Source organism: Zea mays, chromosome 1 (assembly GCF_902167145.1).
Source record: "Zea mays cultivar B73 chromosome 1, Zm-B73-REFERENCE-NAM-5.0, whole genome shotgun sequence".
In the NCBI taxonomy this organism is placed as follows: Eukaryota; Viridiplantae; Streptophyta; class Magnoliopsida; order Poales; family Poaceae; genus Zea; species Zea mays.
This window is the reverse complement of record NC_050096.1, coordinates 261,718,987-261,734,925: the sequence shown is the minus strand read 5'-3', so window position 1 is coordinate 261,734,925 and position 15,939 is coordinate 261,718,987. Positions and strand designations below refer to the sequence as shown.

Genomic DNA, 15,939 nt, shown 5'->3' with positions numbered 1-15,939 from the left:
TCAATTGAAATAGTTTCATACCTTTGGACCAAATCAACATGAGAGCACTTTAGCTCCTCATGTTCTTTAGTCAACTCATCAAAGTGTAGCATTTTCATGGAGAGAACATTTTCTAGCCTTTGACGAGCTTCGCTTTGTTCTCTCGCTCTTTCTAGAAGTTTGAGTATGACCGCCTTATCTTCTTGGCTTAGGCGAGCGTAGAGTTGCATGAAGCTTCTTTCTTCCTCCTCATCCTCGTTTGTGCTTCCGCTATCATTTTCATTAGCCACACAACATATGTGGAAATCAAAATGGGAAGACAAACCTCTTGGAGAGGTGGATTCATCGTTTGGTCTCCATCGGTCATTTTCTTCTTCTTCCTTGCAAGGGTTAGTATCACAAAGACCAAAGGAAGTAGAAGCATAAAATGAACTATCATGTTTGGACTCATCAAATTTGATTTTAATTCTAGTCCAAATATCATGCGTATCAGGGATATGTTCATAATGATTCATTATGAAGGCATGATAATCTTCCTTGCTAAGAGAATTAACTAGGATGTCAAAAGCTAGATAGTTTAAGCGTATACATCTTTGATCTTCCTCGGAAATATTTTTATTATTATAGCTGGAGGGTATGATACTTTTTTTCTAAAAATTGTTCTAATCGTGAATCTATGGTTCTAAAAGCTTTTATCACACTAGTAGACCATGAAGCATAATTAGAACAATCATCAAGTAAAATCTCAAGAGTTACCTCCTTGATTTTCTTCGGAGGTGTCTTCTTGTTCTTTTGGGATCTTCCTCGAGCCATCACTTCGAGTTGTTAGACTCAATATGAAGTGCCTAGCTCTGATACCAATTGAAAGTCGCCTAGAGGGGGGTGGATAGGCGAAACCTGAAAATTATAACTTTACACCCCCAACTAGATCCCTTGATTAGTGGTTAGAACAAGATACACAATTGTCGGAGTATAAAAACTAAGTCCTTCGCTTGTAAGGAGTATTGCTTTCAAATAATGCGGAATTGATAAATCAATACTACTAATAAGTCTATGAGAATAAATCAAGAGGGCTTAGATAAGAAGAGCAATAACATAAGTTCTTTCTTGCAAGGTGTTGCTTCACTAAATGAGGATTTAACTTAAAGCAACACCAAATAGTATTAGCAAGAATAGTGCAAGAAAAACTTAGAAAGGGAAAGAACAAACAAATCACAAGCAATAAGCACACGAGACACGGGTGATTTGTTTTACCGAGGTTCGGCCCTCAAAGGCCTAGTCCCCGTTGAGGAGTCCACTAAGGACGGGTCTCTTTCAACCCTTTCCCTCTCTCCACCGATCACACAAGACCGGCGAGCTCTTCTTCTTCTCAAGGATCACTTAAGACCCCGCAAGGACCACCACACTCTTTGGTGTCTCTTGCTAGCTTTACAAGCCTCCAAAACTTTGGAGGAAGTTCAATGGGAGTCAAAACTCCACGTACAAATGAACACAAAGATGTAGCACACACTATCTCTCAATGAATCTCACAAGGCACTAGTGCTAAACTCAAATGAGTAGCTCTCTCTTGCTTGCTCTCTCTTTTGTGGCACTTGTGTTGGTTGTAGTGGTCTAAATCTTGTGTATAGGATGGATCAATGAATAGAGGTGGTTGGGAGGGCTTGAATATGTCAACTCGATGACTTGGAATGTTGCTTGGGCTCCCACACCTCGAAGTGGCCGGTTGGGGTGGTATTTATAGCCACCAACCAAATTGTAGCCGTTGCAGAAGGCTGCTGGCGATGGGCACACCGGATAGTCCGGTGCGCCACCGGACAGTGTCTGGTGCGCCGCCACGTCATCCTCCCGTTAGGGCTTGGAGCTGGTCGACCATTGGAGGCTTTGTCCTCATGCGGCACCGGATAGTCCGGTGCTACACCGGACAGTCCGGTGCCCCTCTGACCATCTGCTCTAACAACTGAATTGCACTGTTCACTTTGCAGAGACGACCGTTGCGCGCAGGTAGCCGTTGTCCCGCTGGTGCACCGGACAGTCCGGTGGCACACCGGACTGTCTGGTGAATTATAGCGGAGCTGCGCCTGGGAAACCCGAAGCTGAGGAGTTTGCGCTTATTTACCCTGGTGCACCGAACACTGTCCGGTGCGCTAGACTAGGGCACACTTCAGTTTCCTTTTTGTTCCTTTCTTTTGAAGCCTAACTTGTTCTTTTGATTGGTTTGTGTTGAACCTTTGGCACCTATAGAATGTATGATCTAGAGCAAACTAGTTAGTCCAATTATTTGTATTGGGCAATTCAACCACCAAAATCATTTAGGAAAAGGTTTGACCCTATTTCCCTTTCAGCCACCAATTCTTGGAGAGGAACAACGACGATGGGCGACGGTATGCCCTCATCTCCCCTCTCTTCTCTCCCTTTTTCTTCATCTCTTCTCTTGGAGCAAAGCACAAAAGGGTGATGGCTGCTAGGGGTGGGAGGACGTGGCTTCTAGGGTTAGGGAGGTATAAATAAAAGAAAACTTCCACAATCCTAATATCCAATGGCTCAGATCAACCGGCACTCGAAAAGACTCATCCAGACTCCAAACAAGGCAAACTACTGATTGATCGGAACCATCTTGATGAGATCTATACATCTACGGCCTCCGATCATCCATAGGACACACAATATTTGGATTATAAGTATTGTTTAATTTTTAGGGCGTTACACCACGCCATCCCTTTAGAATTAGCAGAAATACAGAATCAAAGTTAGGCTTAGCAGAATTAAAACAAGTCAAGGTATTATGACTTATTTGCTCTCCTAATTTACATTCTTTGGTCTCTTTAGTTTAGGCAAACATAAGTGTATATTCAAAAAGGTAAATTTGTTTAATACTCCCTCTGTCCCAAATTAAAATTAGTTTTACCCTTTTAATGGATTCATATAATATGTGTGTCTAGATTTATCATCATCCATTTGAATATAGATGTAAAAATCAATAGCTACAAAGACTAATATTTTTGTAACGGAGGGAGTAGTAAATTTTGTTAGCATTTTCCATGCAATGGTTAAACATATTTTGCATACCACCTCAACCACCCATATGACATCGAAAAACTGATTTTAAATGGAACAACATTAAATTTGGGTCAGAGACTCAGAGTTGCATAATATTTCAAAATGGAAATGTTGTATTTCAGTATAGACTTTCTAACCTGAAGTTCATGAACAGTGAATACACATCGGATCTGACTTCTGTGTTTGCAGGGATGCTAAAAGCGCTCTGGCTCTGTTGGTGTCTTTTTAGATAAAATAGATTTGATTTAGAAGTGTCTAGTATTTTGGAAGCACAATAGACACTGAGCTTCAAACATTTGGTCAGGTTTGTCATTGTTCATGCAGCAACACCAGTTAGCTCCTTCTAAGCACAATGACCTGTATGTATTTTTTTCTTGCCATTGTTATGAAAAAGCTTTATTTCTGAAATGTTCCATCTAACACATGAGTTGTTGTTGTTGTTATGAAGAAGCTTTATTATTTGTACATATACATAACTACTCAACCCCTCACAAGTAGCACCAATGTAATATAACATCTAAACAACTTATGTTTGTTACATTTGCAGAATGAACTATTCTACTACTGCAAACAATTGATTGTTCAAATGATTCTGTCACTTTTATGTGTACACATTCATATATTATTTGGTCCTATATAACACTTCTTTAATCATGGAAACACATTAGCTAGAAACTCGCGCAGTGTGCGAGCAATATACTAGTATACTAATAGTTTGACTATTGAATGCATAGCTAGGGTTGGGTTCTATAGACTTAAGAGACCAGGGGCGGCCACCCCTCTGCCCCACCCTTAAGACCAACACTACTTCGGAGGCGATGGAAATGCCGAGTGCAAGCTTGGACACAACAGTCAACGGGCGCTACCACAACCTCGGAGGTCACAACGTCGACGGGGAGGAGGGCACGACGAAAATAGAGGAAGGTCGAGAGGCGGTATGACGGAGGCGAGGATGGCTAGCTGGAAGGCGAGGACACGTATGACTTCGCGGGGAAGGCGAATGGGTGGCACCGAGCGAGTTTGCAGTGCAAGCTAGGCGGAGCGGTGGGAGCGATCGCACAAATAGCAGATGATTCTCGTGGGGTGCGAAGACGTGGGAGCTTTAGGGCGTGTTTGGCATGGCTCTGCTCCACTCATAGCAACATTACTTCAAAAGTCTGGGTGTAGTAACTCTGCTCTAGAGTTCAAATTGTTTTCTCATAACTGGTAGCAGTAGCGAGTAAATAGCTCCAAACTCCACGTCTATGTTGCTTTTTTAGAGTTTTTTGAGTAGCAAAAGAGGTACTCCAAAAATTTGTACTATAGCTTTGAAAACTCTATGGAGTTTGCAACTCTGGAGTTAGAGTGTTTGGCAGGCTCTGTCGGCTTTTTGGAGTTCTGTTCTGGAGGCATTACCAAACACATCCTTAGCCTCTTATGCAGAGCTCTGAGAGTTGAATCTAGCGTGTGTGCTTTTAGACAAAAGTGATTCTCTGTTTCTCTAAAATAAACATGTAAACTACATAAACTAAAAGCTGAAAAAATATCTTTGTAATTTTGAGTGTTCCAAAGAACCAAAGAGAAACACTTTTAGTCATAGAATCGAGTTCTATAGAGAATTTGAGTCTGATAAAGCTCTACTATAGTAGTCCCGAGTAAAAATGGCTTCGAATTAGTTAACTATATATATATATATATATATATATATATATATATATATATATATATATATATATATATATATATATATATATATATATATACTTTAGAATTAAATCTAGGAGAAAAATACATATGATATCTAAATAAATTAGTTCTTAAGGACAACTTCGACTGAGCAAGATCTCTACTTAAGCTCTCAACTTGTTTTCAAGGATTTAGAGAGAGAAAACTCTAGAGTGATCTTTATTATAGCTATTAAATTTGTGAGGAGCTCAAATCACTCTTGCGCTCCCTTGTAGATCTCCCTCGGTGGCGGGTGTGACTCCCCTACACCGCTCCTTGGAGATTGGCGGACAAAAAATAGAGTTGAATCCAAATCTTTTATAAAAGCCGGCCTAACAAAATAGATTTAAATTGAACAATTGTCTAAATATAAGGAAATGGAACTGTCGAAGATCAAGCTATTTTTTACTCACAATAACTATTTAGCAACTATGTAAACATAAGTTTAGAGAGGTTTTTTCTAGATAACTATTGGAGTCGCTCTAAGAACAAATGTCAAAATACTAAATATATAATACGTGTCGACCAATTATTGTACTGCACGTTTTGCACTCATAAGGCTTGGTTCAGTGCGGATGCAAAAAAAAAACTTGGTTTCCGTATTGGACCCACCACGTGCATGCAGACGAGACCCGAAGTGGAGTCGAGCAGCACTCGCATCCGGTGTCCAATAACGCGAGTAGAGAGAATACGGAGAATTCCGCATCGTATACCACGGTTCCCTTTTTACGGATCCACAGCCTTTTCCGGTAGCTGCCTAATGACCACAAGAACGTTAGAAACTTAGAATATAAATTTATAATATTGTTAGACATAGCGCAATTCGCATATAGTACATGTGGAGTCCTACCTAGTTGTTTGCCAAAATACCACTTCTAGAATATGTATCGATTATTCAACTGATTATGGCCTGAGAATTTATATTCATCCTAATTATTTACTCGTTGACCACTATCGTTTTCAGTAACAGAAGAAAATCAGTGCGAGCCCATCATCCTACATTAATACGCCCAAGCCACACTACTTCTAGAATATATGTATGATTTATAACTGTCCTACGTAACATGGTGTAATTGGTGGACAATGCTCAACAACGAGAAGACATAAAGTCAACATAAAAAACATAGGTAGGTATCAACCTCGTAGATCGTCTCATACAAAATCATATACTAACTCCATTTTCGAATATTTATCTCGAACATTTGTCATCCGCTAGTTCATTTTTGAATCAAACGGCGACAAAGTAAAAAAAACATTGGGAGTATAATTTTTGATGTAGAAAGAAGAAAGCTAACAAAAACATGTCTCTCTCAACGAATTTCTGTATTTTTCATGCGCCCCGTCCAAATGTTTCAATCTTGCAGTTTCTTGTGTGCTTTCGATCCGTAGGATTCAAGATGTTACGCATTCTATTCCTGCATTTTTCCTATTCATGCATTTCAAGAAACCTGTGGTCCTAAGAGGACCTAAGGGGTATAAGAGGCAATCACCTGGCCTCACAAAAACACAAGGCGGAAGAGAAACCGAATCCAGAATTTCCGACAATAGTAGGTCCCAACTACATGCCCCAACTATCAACCCATCGTCCTCAGACAGCATGCAACTTGCTCAAGCAGCTGGTAGGATAGATAGGCGACCAAACCTTTCGCTCTAACAAGCCGCCTGGTAGGAAAGATAAGCAACCAAACCTTTCGCACTGAACTGTGCTGTTGTACATAATGACATTTTATAAAATTTGGACAACTGCTACCCTTTTTTCTGAGGGGGTGCATCTCAAGTGAACACAAAAAAAAAACATTCAGGATCTAACAAACCAGTCAAAGCTCACTGTACTTTCTTGCTAGGGATTCTGCTTTGTGCTCGCTGCCAGCAGTCACAATATAACCAGCTCCAACCTGAAAAATGTGAGATTGGAGAAATTACTGAATAAGACACTAGATATGAATTTAAGCTTTGCATTCATTTCAGTTAACAAACTGGTAAGCAGCTGCACTCCAGTCCACATGATAAGACCATCACTGCACGACTAAGGAGCTCCACTCCTGATCAAGACTAAATCACTATGGACCTTGACAGCCCAACAAACAAACTTTTGGCAACTAAATGATTATTTTTCTATTAAATAAACCTGGTAAGGCTATGACACAATGGAAGATACTGCTGGTCGATTCTTGTGCATACATTTTCTGCTACAGAGAGTACAGAAGAGAGTACCTGGCAATCTTTCAGAACTGCCCGTTCTTGCAGTTGAACATTATTACATACAACAGAACCTTGGATGTGGCAACCATCTTCAATAACAACATGATTCATCACAACAGAGTTGACGATCTGCAGCAAGGGTGGAAATGGTTTCTTTCATGAGAAGGAATCAAAGAATCTTAAAGGAGAATGGAACTTAAATCCGGCATGGATATCCAAGGACAAACAGTAATTCAATAAAGCATCAAGATATAATTGTAGACAATCACAAAGGATACCTTACAGAGAACATATATTATCAATTGTAACTTGCTAGCTAACAGAAAACCTTTTGAAAGGTTCATGAATATTGACTCCTTTTCCAAGGAATGCAGCATGATGGCAAAGAAGAATAGTATAGAAATATGGATACCTATGCCTCTGCAAGGAAGGCTATATTACAGAACACTCTTAATACTAAAAGAACACTATTGATTACAAATACAACCAGTTTCTGTACCTTGTAATGCACACCCAACATGCCAATTCCTAGTTTTGCTACATAAGCCAGCATGTAGAACTTTTTAGCATGTACAACTTGGTAGTGATTTTTTTTATATCCTGGAGCACACAAAAATCATTACAATGGAATAACAAGCCACACTAGAATTACCTTTACATTGGAACCAATTCGGCAATGACGACCAATCACAGATCGCTTCACACTACACTTGTCACCAAGCTGTGAACCCTCAGCAAGAATACAGTGTGGTCCTATCTAAACAAACATAAAATAAAATAAGCCAAAATAGAAATTGTAACCATTTCATGATGCTATGCTAGTAGTTCAACATACTTGCTGTAGTCTTTGATCCAAGAACAGAGAATGCTAGTAGTTTAACAGACTTACTGTAGTCTTTGATCCAAGAACAGAGGATGGGTGGATAATATTGTTTTGTGCAGAAAACGAATAACCAGACAGGTGGCTAACTTCCCCTATAACCTGAAATATAAAATAATAATAATTTAATCATGATTTGATAGTGGTGCATGTGACAAAATAAATCCCTGTACAATGAAATCCTTACATCTCGATTGATATCACAATATGACTGGATTGAGTTCAAGCGGTGACAGTATTTGCTTTTACTAGCAATATAAGCACAGCACCTATGTCCACCACTTGATCTTGATAATACATCCTGCTTGAAAGCAGATGGTGCAATGACCCGATGCTGCGACAAACACTGCAAATTACCACTGGACTGAAAGGCACTACTCTCAATTTCGTCAACTGATGTTCCACTGCCACCTGATGGAGTTGATCTCTGTTCATGTTTACAACAGTTAAATACTCCTTCAGAGGGAAGTGTTGCATGTTTACATGTTATAAAGCATGAGCATACCAATTGACTCCTAACTAAATACGGGAGGACTTCAAGTCTAATGCTACGGTATGCTTCCTTTTGTTCCAGTACGTCCTGTAATATTGTCCTGTGACCAGAAGTAAATAAGAGCAAAATGTATGGCTTGAGTGTGGGCATATTCAAAAGAACGACTAAATAAGACATCCCAAAAGGTTACAAAATATAAACAAACCTCTTAAAAGCATAAAGATGTGCATCCATTAGGTCACTTCGAATTTCCATCTAACAAAAGGATAGCATATTTAGTTGAATTTATAGTTCATCAAACCATTCAAACTGAGTGCTTTTCTGAATTTAAATTAAACCAAATCATTACAGACCAATTAACATGACAGTTATTACTTCCCATTAAAATTTGATATGGGCATCCAACAAAAAATGCAACTATTATAAAAATGGTAGCATCCAAGTGTCAAGTACCGTCTATTGCAATTGCAACTAAGCTATCAAGGGACCAAGGCCATCTTAAAAAGAAAAAATAACTTGACCACAGGGAGAAGACTTCACCATGGCTTCGCATTTAAGGAGTACCCAGCCCTGGCTGGCTAAAAAACTCCCTGAAACCAGCTCTCAGGAAAGCTGGCTGGCGAGTGGCAAGCCTCTCTACTGGAGGTTCTACCGATGGAGCTATCATTCAGTTCCCAGAGCAGACCGTCCATAAAGGGACGATAAGTTTCTTCCACTGGTTTCAAGTCGTCAGGTTAAGCGCGATTAGTCACGATTAATCGTCCAAGTCGGTTTGGACCAATCATGATTAATCGCCCAAGTCGTCCGACTATTCATGATTAATCGCCCAAGTCGGTCAGCCACTCAGCCAGAACAACGGCCAGCAAGTCGTCCGACTTGAAAACAATTGTTTCTTCACTTGCTTCCTTAGAAGAGTATGACTCCTATATTAGCAGTTGCTGTGCTACATGTAAACAAATAATGCGGACACAGACAACAGAAAGAATGAGATTTTCAGTCTTCTGACAGCTAAGTTGAGCTTTTGTAAAGTTTGAGGTTATATCAGATCGACTCATCAATCAATAAAATTTGAGATTCAATACTTTTCAACAAGTAATGTGTCCACAACTAAGGCACCAAAGTTTTAGCCAAAAATGGCCATTTCTTGTGATACCAACCCACAACTTTGTTAAACAGAGGTTTTTAAAAACATCAAAAAATAAAGGGTGAATTAAGCTTGAAATACATTTATATTTGTTAAAGGTACATCCTAAACCAGTGCCCATGATGGGCACACAGGAGCAAAAAAATCCAAAATAAAATAAAAATACCTAGTTATTTCTGGGAACCTTCAGCCCCCGCATCGCTACGACGCGAGCGACATGGGCAGCTCCTCCGACTGAAAACCTAGCGGCCCCTCCCTTCCTCACAACGACTCGTGGGCTCGTGGCACTTCTTGTTTGTGGCGATGATGCACCAGATTTGCGCCAGCTTGGTGTCATTGTACCACCTGTCGTGGTGCACCATGTTGTTGTGGCAGATCAAGGTGTCGCCTAGGGGCTCATTCACCATGGCGCCACCACAAGAGCACATGAAGCCACCACCGAGCACATAGGGTGCCTCCATTACCAGAAGCCGCGGCGCAGAGGGGCGTCACGGCTGCATCGGAACCCAGTCGTTGTGCATGCATGTAGGGGTGTAATGGATCGCGATTCAAATGTTTCTTCACAATTTCCTAGGGCCCTAAATTATTTTTAGTTCAAAACTGAATAGAAATAGAGACCGATCCTAATCCGATCCGATCCTTACATTTTATAGCAATGTTTTCAAGTCGGACGACTCGTTCTGGCTGACCGACTTGGGCGATTAATCACGATTAGTCGGACGACTTGGGCGATTAATCACGATTAGTCAGACGACTTGGTTAATTAATCACGATTAGTCGGACGACTTGGGCGATTAATCGCGATTGGTCCAAACCGACTTGGACGATTAATCGTGATTGATCGGACGACTTGAAAACATTGTTTTATAGTGTAAAATTTAGAGTCCATTGTCACCCCTACATGCATGTCGCGCTCGGTGTCTAGCGCTGACCGCGACTACACGAAGGAGGATACACGCGACCGTGACTGCGCGAATTTGTCCACACATGAGGTTCATTTTTTCCAAGTGACAAAATATTGGGAGGTGGAATTGGGGGTTATTGGAGATATGTTTTTTCGATCTTGCCAAAAATCAAAGAATTGCGAGTCTTTTGGGAGCTCTTAGAGATGCTCTAACAATGGGCCTGATTAGTTAGCTACCAAAATTTGCCATACCCAAGATTTGGAAAGAGTTGCAAAACTTGGGCAAAAGTATTTGCCATAGATTTGGTAATGCCAATTGTGACGCATTGGCAAACTTTGGTACCAAACCAAATGGCTGTCAAAACCTTGGCTTGCCTAAGTTTTGGCAACCAAATTTTGTCCATCAACCAATCAGGCTCAAGATTACTCCTTGCACCCCTAACATCATTATATTCTAAAAAGTAAAGGAATGCCCAAACTCCATATGAGCGACTATATCAGATATGTTCAATGTCATAACCCAACAACACAGCAATATGAACATGATTAGAAGGCCAGTATATGAAATAGGGAAGACAAATAGTAAAGAGATGCACTTTATAATTTATATAAGAGAACATTGTTGAAAGCTGAAATAGACTTTCTGAAAGTTTCCATTTTTCTGATGCTTCCAATGAAAATGAAGAGGTGTGAGTTATGAAGTATTACTTATCAGATTGGTGCAACTCATAATGATTTGTTCTTGACAGTCATCGTACGATAATAGGCTAAATGTGAACTATTTTTTCCATTGGCCTCTAATGGTCTAAGTCTAACCATCAATTAATAATCATTAGTTTTTTTAATCTATGTTTAGTCCTATTTGGCATCCAAAACCCAAGACTAGTTCTGAGTGATTATGACAAGAACCCAATTGTCCATCAACAATCCTATATCTTATATGTAGATGGCTGCCATGGCAGCCGATTTGTCTATCTAAATCACTGCAAGGACAACCCAGTTGCAAAAACTTGACACTGACACAACCTAGCATTGGCCTGTTTGTTTTTCAAGAATCGTGATGCATAACAATGTCAACATAAGTACAGCGTTGAATGTGAAATTCCTCAGAAACAAATGTAGCTGACTTCATACATAGAATAGGTGCCTTACCTGACCAACAGCCTGTATTTTTCTTTTATGAACTTGAATATCTTTTTCAACATCAGTTCCTACAGGTGACATTGGCATGTATGAGAATCATGCATGCATGACATTACTAGCCTTCTATTACACTTTATGAAATCACAGTAAGCAAACCTGACACAATATGTAACAAGAATTGTTTACTCCTGTCCAGTCCTACTATGTTCAAACGATTTGGCTTTTTAGCTTTATCTTTCCCACTAGAAGAAGAAGTGTCTGAAGGACCACTGACAGGAACAGAACATAGTAAAGCAGTAACAGCAGCACCATTTCTTCTATGAGTAGCAGCAACAGCCCCAGGCAACACATCTGTTACCAGGTCACCGCTAACTACCTATTCAAACACATCTCAATATGTCAGAATCGTGCAACATTTTGCCAACATTGCCATAACATGAAAGTACAAACAAGGAACATTACCAAAATATCGTTTGCCATCAGTCGCTTTGAAATAGCTCGTAATGCACCAGCACTTCCAAGGTCTTCAGAAACCACAACTACCTGAATACAAAAAAGAGTTACTTCTGCAAACAAAATGAAATAATGTTCCTCCCCCTACAGTCATTCAATTGTTTGTCAATGAGATTGAGCTTGTAGCATACCATAAATAAACAAATCTCAATCATACAAAACAAAGAATTAGGAGAAAACTTCATAAAAACAGGAATGAACTCAAGAAGTTATAAAGTTACTAGAAATAGAATCATATATTATACTGACTCTATACATATCATGAACAGAAACATCCATGAGCTTAATGATTAGAATTGATGAAAAAGGAAATAAGATAGAAGAAAGGCATGCTCACGAGAAATTTAAAGTTTAATGGAGTTATGTTTGGATTGACATATAGGGCATGTTTGGTTTGCTGCCTAACTTTTCTGCATAAGGTTAGTTCTTCAATTCGGACGACTAACCTTAGGCAAAATGTGACACAGTTAGGCACGAACCAAACAGGCCCATAGTCCGCAAGCTTCACATTCTCACTTCATCGAAGTGTTCAAAAAACAACGAAGATTACATTCAAACATTGCTAACAACAACAAAGCCTTTTAGTCCCAAGCAAGTAGGGGTAAGCAAGAGTTAAACCCCAACAAAACCCACAAGTCAAGGTTTGGGCACATGGATAGCCATTTTCCCCGCACTCCTATTCAAGGCTAAATCTTTGGGTACATTCCATTCTTTCCCATGTCAACTTTGGGTATATTGTTTTGGTACATTCAAACATTGGTAAAAATAATATAAATCATGTAAAAATCAAACTAGTAGCCAGCTTAACTCCAACTTTAAACACAATAAAGAGCAAAAATGGGAGATCACAGTTAGAATATACTCTTGTTTCAATAACAATTTACAACCATGAAATGGTACTGAGCTATAGAGGGAACATACTTGAAATCAAATTTTTATTTAGAACTAAAGGATTTGTTTATGTTATGCTACATTCATAAATCATAAATAAATTAGCATATGTGTCATAGAAGGCATTCGATTCAAAACTCGGTGAGTGATTGGCTGCTGCCTAGTGCCTCATCTCCACTTAGGTGGCTAACTAGCATGAAAGGAAGTTGTAGCAAGAAAAAAGTATAGGAGCACGCTCAAAAAGGTCAGTAGGGGAGGCCAAGCAACACCTAAGTGGCAGCCTCTCAAACACTGATTAGCCTTCAATAGTCGTAATATCAGCACCTCAACAACTCAGACAAACAGGTATCAGGTATGATAGCATATCCACTCTTCAAGATCAGTTTGTTTAAATGAAAATCCACTCGACACGAGAATTTTTTCCACAAAAAATCATGAAGTCCCAATAACAATGCTAGTAGATGGATGTCTAATTGCCTAGTCAAACTAACTCAAAATCCACATGAACGAGAATCTAATCTAAGAACTAAAACATTCACCTAATATCTACTTCTAAAGGTTTGTTTGGTTCTGTCATCCAACTAATTTATCTGCATGCATCCTTAAAACAAAGGTATATGCTTGTACGATCTTCTCAGCTCCAATTTCATATCACTCTTAGCACTAACACAAAGGCAATTTTCCAAGTAACAGTCAGAACCAAACTCACCTCCACTCGAAGCCGATCCAGGTACGCACTGGATACCCAAGCGTCGACAAGCTGCGCTGCCTCCTGCCCCTCAACCACCTGCATCACACCGCATCAGCTAAACAATATCCTGCTCGTGCCTTGGGAAGTTGGGGCCACAGCCCTGATAGGAGGAAGAGAAGCAGAAGAGCGATGAGCTCACCACGATGAGGTCCTTGAGGTCGCTGGCCTCAAGGAGGTCCAGCGCGTAAGAGAGTACGGGGCGATTGGCGACCGGGAGCAACGCCTTGGGAACGTCCTGCGCAGCGACGAGGAGGAAGCTTAGGTACAGGACTACATGTTAAGACGCGGGACAAGCAAGGGGTGAGGTGAGATTTGGGGGGGGGGGGGGGGGGGGGGTACCACCTTGGAAACGAGGGGCGAGAGTTTCTCGGAGGTGCCTCCGGCGAGGACGACGACCTGGAAGTCCATCTCCGGAGAGGATGAGGCGAAGTCACGCGCGGTGGCGGCCTGGCAGGCGGCGGGGAGCGTCTCAAGCGTCGGCCGTGGCGTGGCAGCGCCGATGCCCGATGGGGACTTGGGGAGTACCGGACTGGGAGAGGGGGGGACTCTGCAGGCTTTAGGGCTCCAATTGCCAAACTGGGCCTTTTCCTTACCGTCGGACCGGGCTTTCCTACGATGCAACGAACTTGGCCATTGGCGCCATTGGGGCTACGTTGTAAGGCCCTGTTTGTTAGAGGGATTAATCTTTAATTCTTGGTTTTTAGTTTCGTTTAGTCTCTATTTTATCAAACGAAAGGACTAAAATAGAGACTAACTGATTTTAGTCTCTAGTCCGTCACATAGATGCTAAAAGGGACTAAATGGAAACATTTACTCCAATTGCTTTTGCCTAAAAAATGGTGTGAAACAAGAAAAGATGTATTTTGGTTTCTATGTGTTGTATTTAATGTATTTAGAATTTATTTAGTCCCTACAACCAAACAGAGTAGGTACTAAAGTTTAGTCTCTGGATTAAACTTTAGTCCTAAGACTAATGGAACCAAACGGGACCTAAACCTGCCTCCAATCTTATATTTATCCCCTTTCATATTCTTTATTTTAAACTTCACTCTACAAATAGATTATTTGCTAAGTTTGTATATATGTACTAGGTATGTGTCAATGTGTTTCTATATAAGTTAAAAATAGTATAAAACATAAATACGGAACGATAAACTGATATAAAGTCTGTATAGCAAAATATATCAGTCTTTACTTGAAAGCACTCCTTTCCTCTATGGATTAGTAATGAGAAAGCATGTAGTCGTGCTGGCTGCAATTAAGAGTGAATGCGAAGTTAGGTGTGTTGTACGGATTGATGTGTATTCTAATTTGTAAGTGTGGAGGTGTGGCAGCGGCGGATGAAGTTCTTGATGCCATGTCCATGAGGGATGTGTTTGCTTGGAACTCCATGATCTGCGGTCTTGCTACCCATGGATTGGGGCATGTCGCAGTCCAGCTCTTTGAGAAGTTTGTCAATGAGGGGTTCTGCCTGACAAGCATCACATTTGTGAGGTGCTGAATGCCAGCGCCGTACTAGCCTTGTTGATGAAGGGCGACGATATTTCAAGCTGATGGCAGAGAAATATGGCATTGAGTCAGAGATGGAGAATTACGGATGCAAGGTTGATCTTCTAAGTCATGCTGGTCTTGTTCAGGTTGCTGTTGAATTGATCGAAGGGATGAGCACCCCACCTGACCTAGTTTTCTGGGGTACAATACTGTCAGCTTGCAAGAGACATGGCCTTGTAGACTTGAGTGTTACTGTTGGTAATAAGCTAATTGAATTGGATCCAACTCATGATGGATACTATGTTCTCCTTGTAGTATCATCATTGCAAAGATACAAAAATCATGAAAAGGATTAAATAGCATAATAGAAATATCTAAGATTAGAGCCAAAACTTTATCCATTCGTTTTGTCCAGTTCCCTCTAACTACTATATGATAATGTTGAATTTTTTGGTTTTGTTTTTTATTTTTCAAACTAAATTATATGCCACATATATTTATATAACATATTGTCACACCCATTTCCGAGGGCAGAGCCGGGTGCATAGCATATGTGTGCCAGGATCTATTTCCACACATATGTTGACGTCACAAGTGTAATATATCAAAATAACAATGCATAAGAGCGTAAATAACGATTATATTAACATATTACACTTCAAACAGACATAATGTCTTAACCTTTATTCATCAAAGTACAACGAACATGGACATCCATCCACAGGAAGATGAGCGGGGGTATCACTAGACTAGCATCCATGGAGTTCAGCATCATATCTTCATCTAC

At 40.3% G+C, this 15,939-nt stretch overlaps 1 protein-coding gene across 1 annotated transcript; it reads right to left on the bottom strand.

Annotated features, from left to right (window-relative positions):
• Window positions 1-6,417: 6,417 nt before the first annotated feature.
• On the bottom strand, window positions 6,418-14,175 carry LOC100194375 (uncharacterized). The gene is given in 13 exon segments (NM_001139410.1): window positions 6,418-6,635; window positions 6,955-7,071; window positions 7,595-7,699; window positions 7,832-7,924; window positions 8,010-8,249; window positions 8,328-8,415; window positions 8,521-8,570; window positions 11,516-11,574; window positions 11,663-11,882; window positions 11,969-12,049; window positions 13,620-13,697; window positions 13,801-13,896; window positions 14,004-14,175. Coding segments are annotated over 13 exon segments (1,371 nt in total). The 5' UTR covers window positions 14,070-14,175; the 3' UTR covers window positions 6,418-6,557.
• Window positions 14,176-15,939: the final 1,764 nt, after the last annotated feature.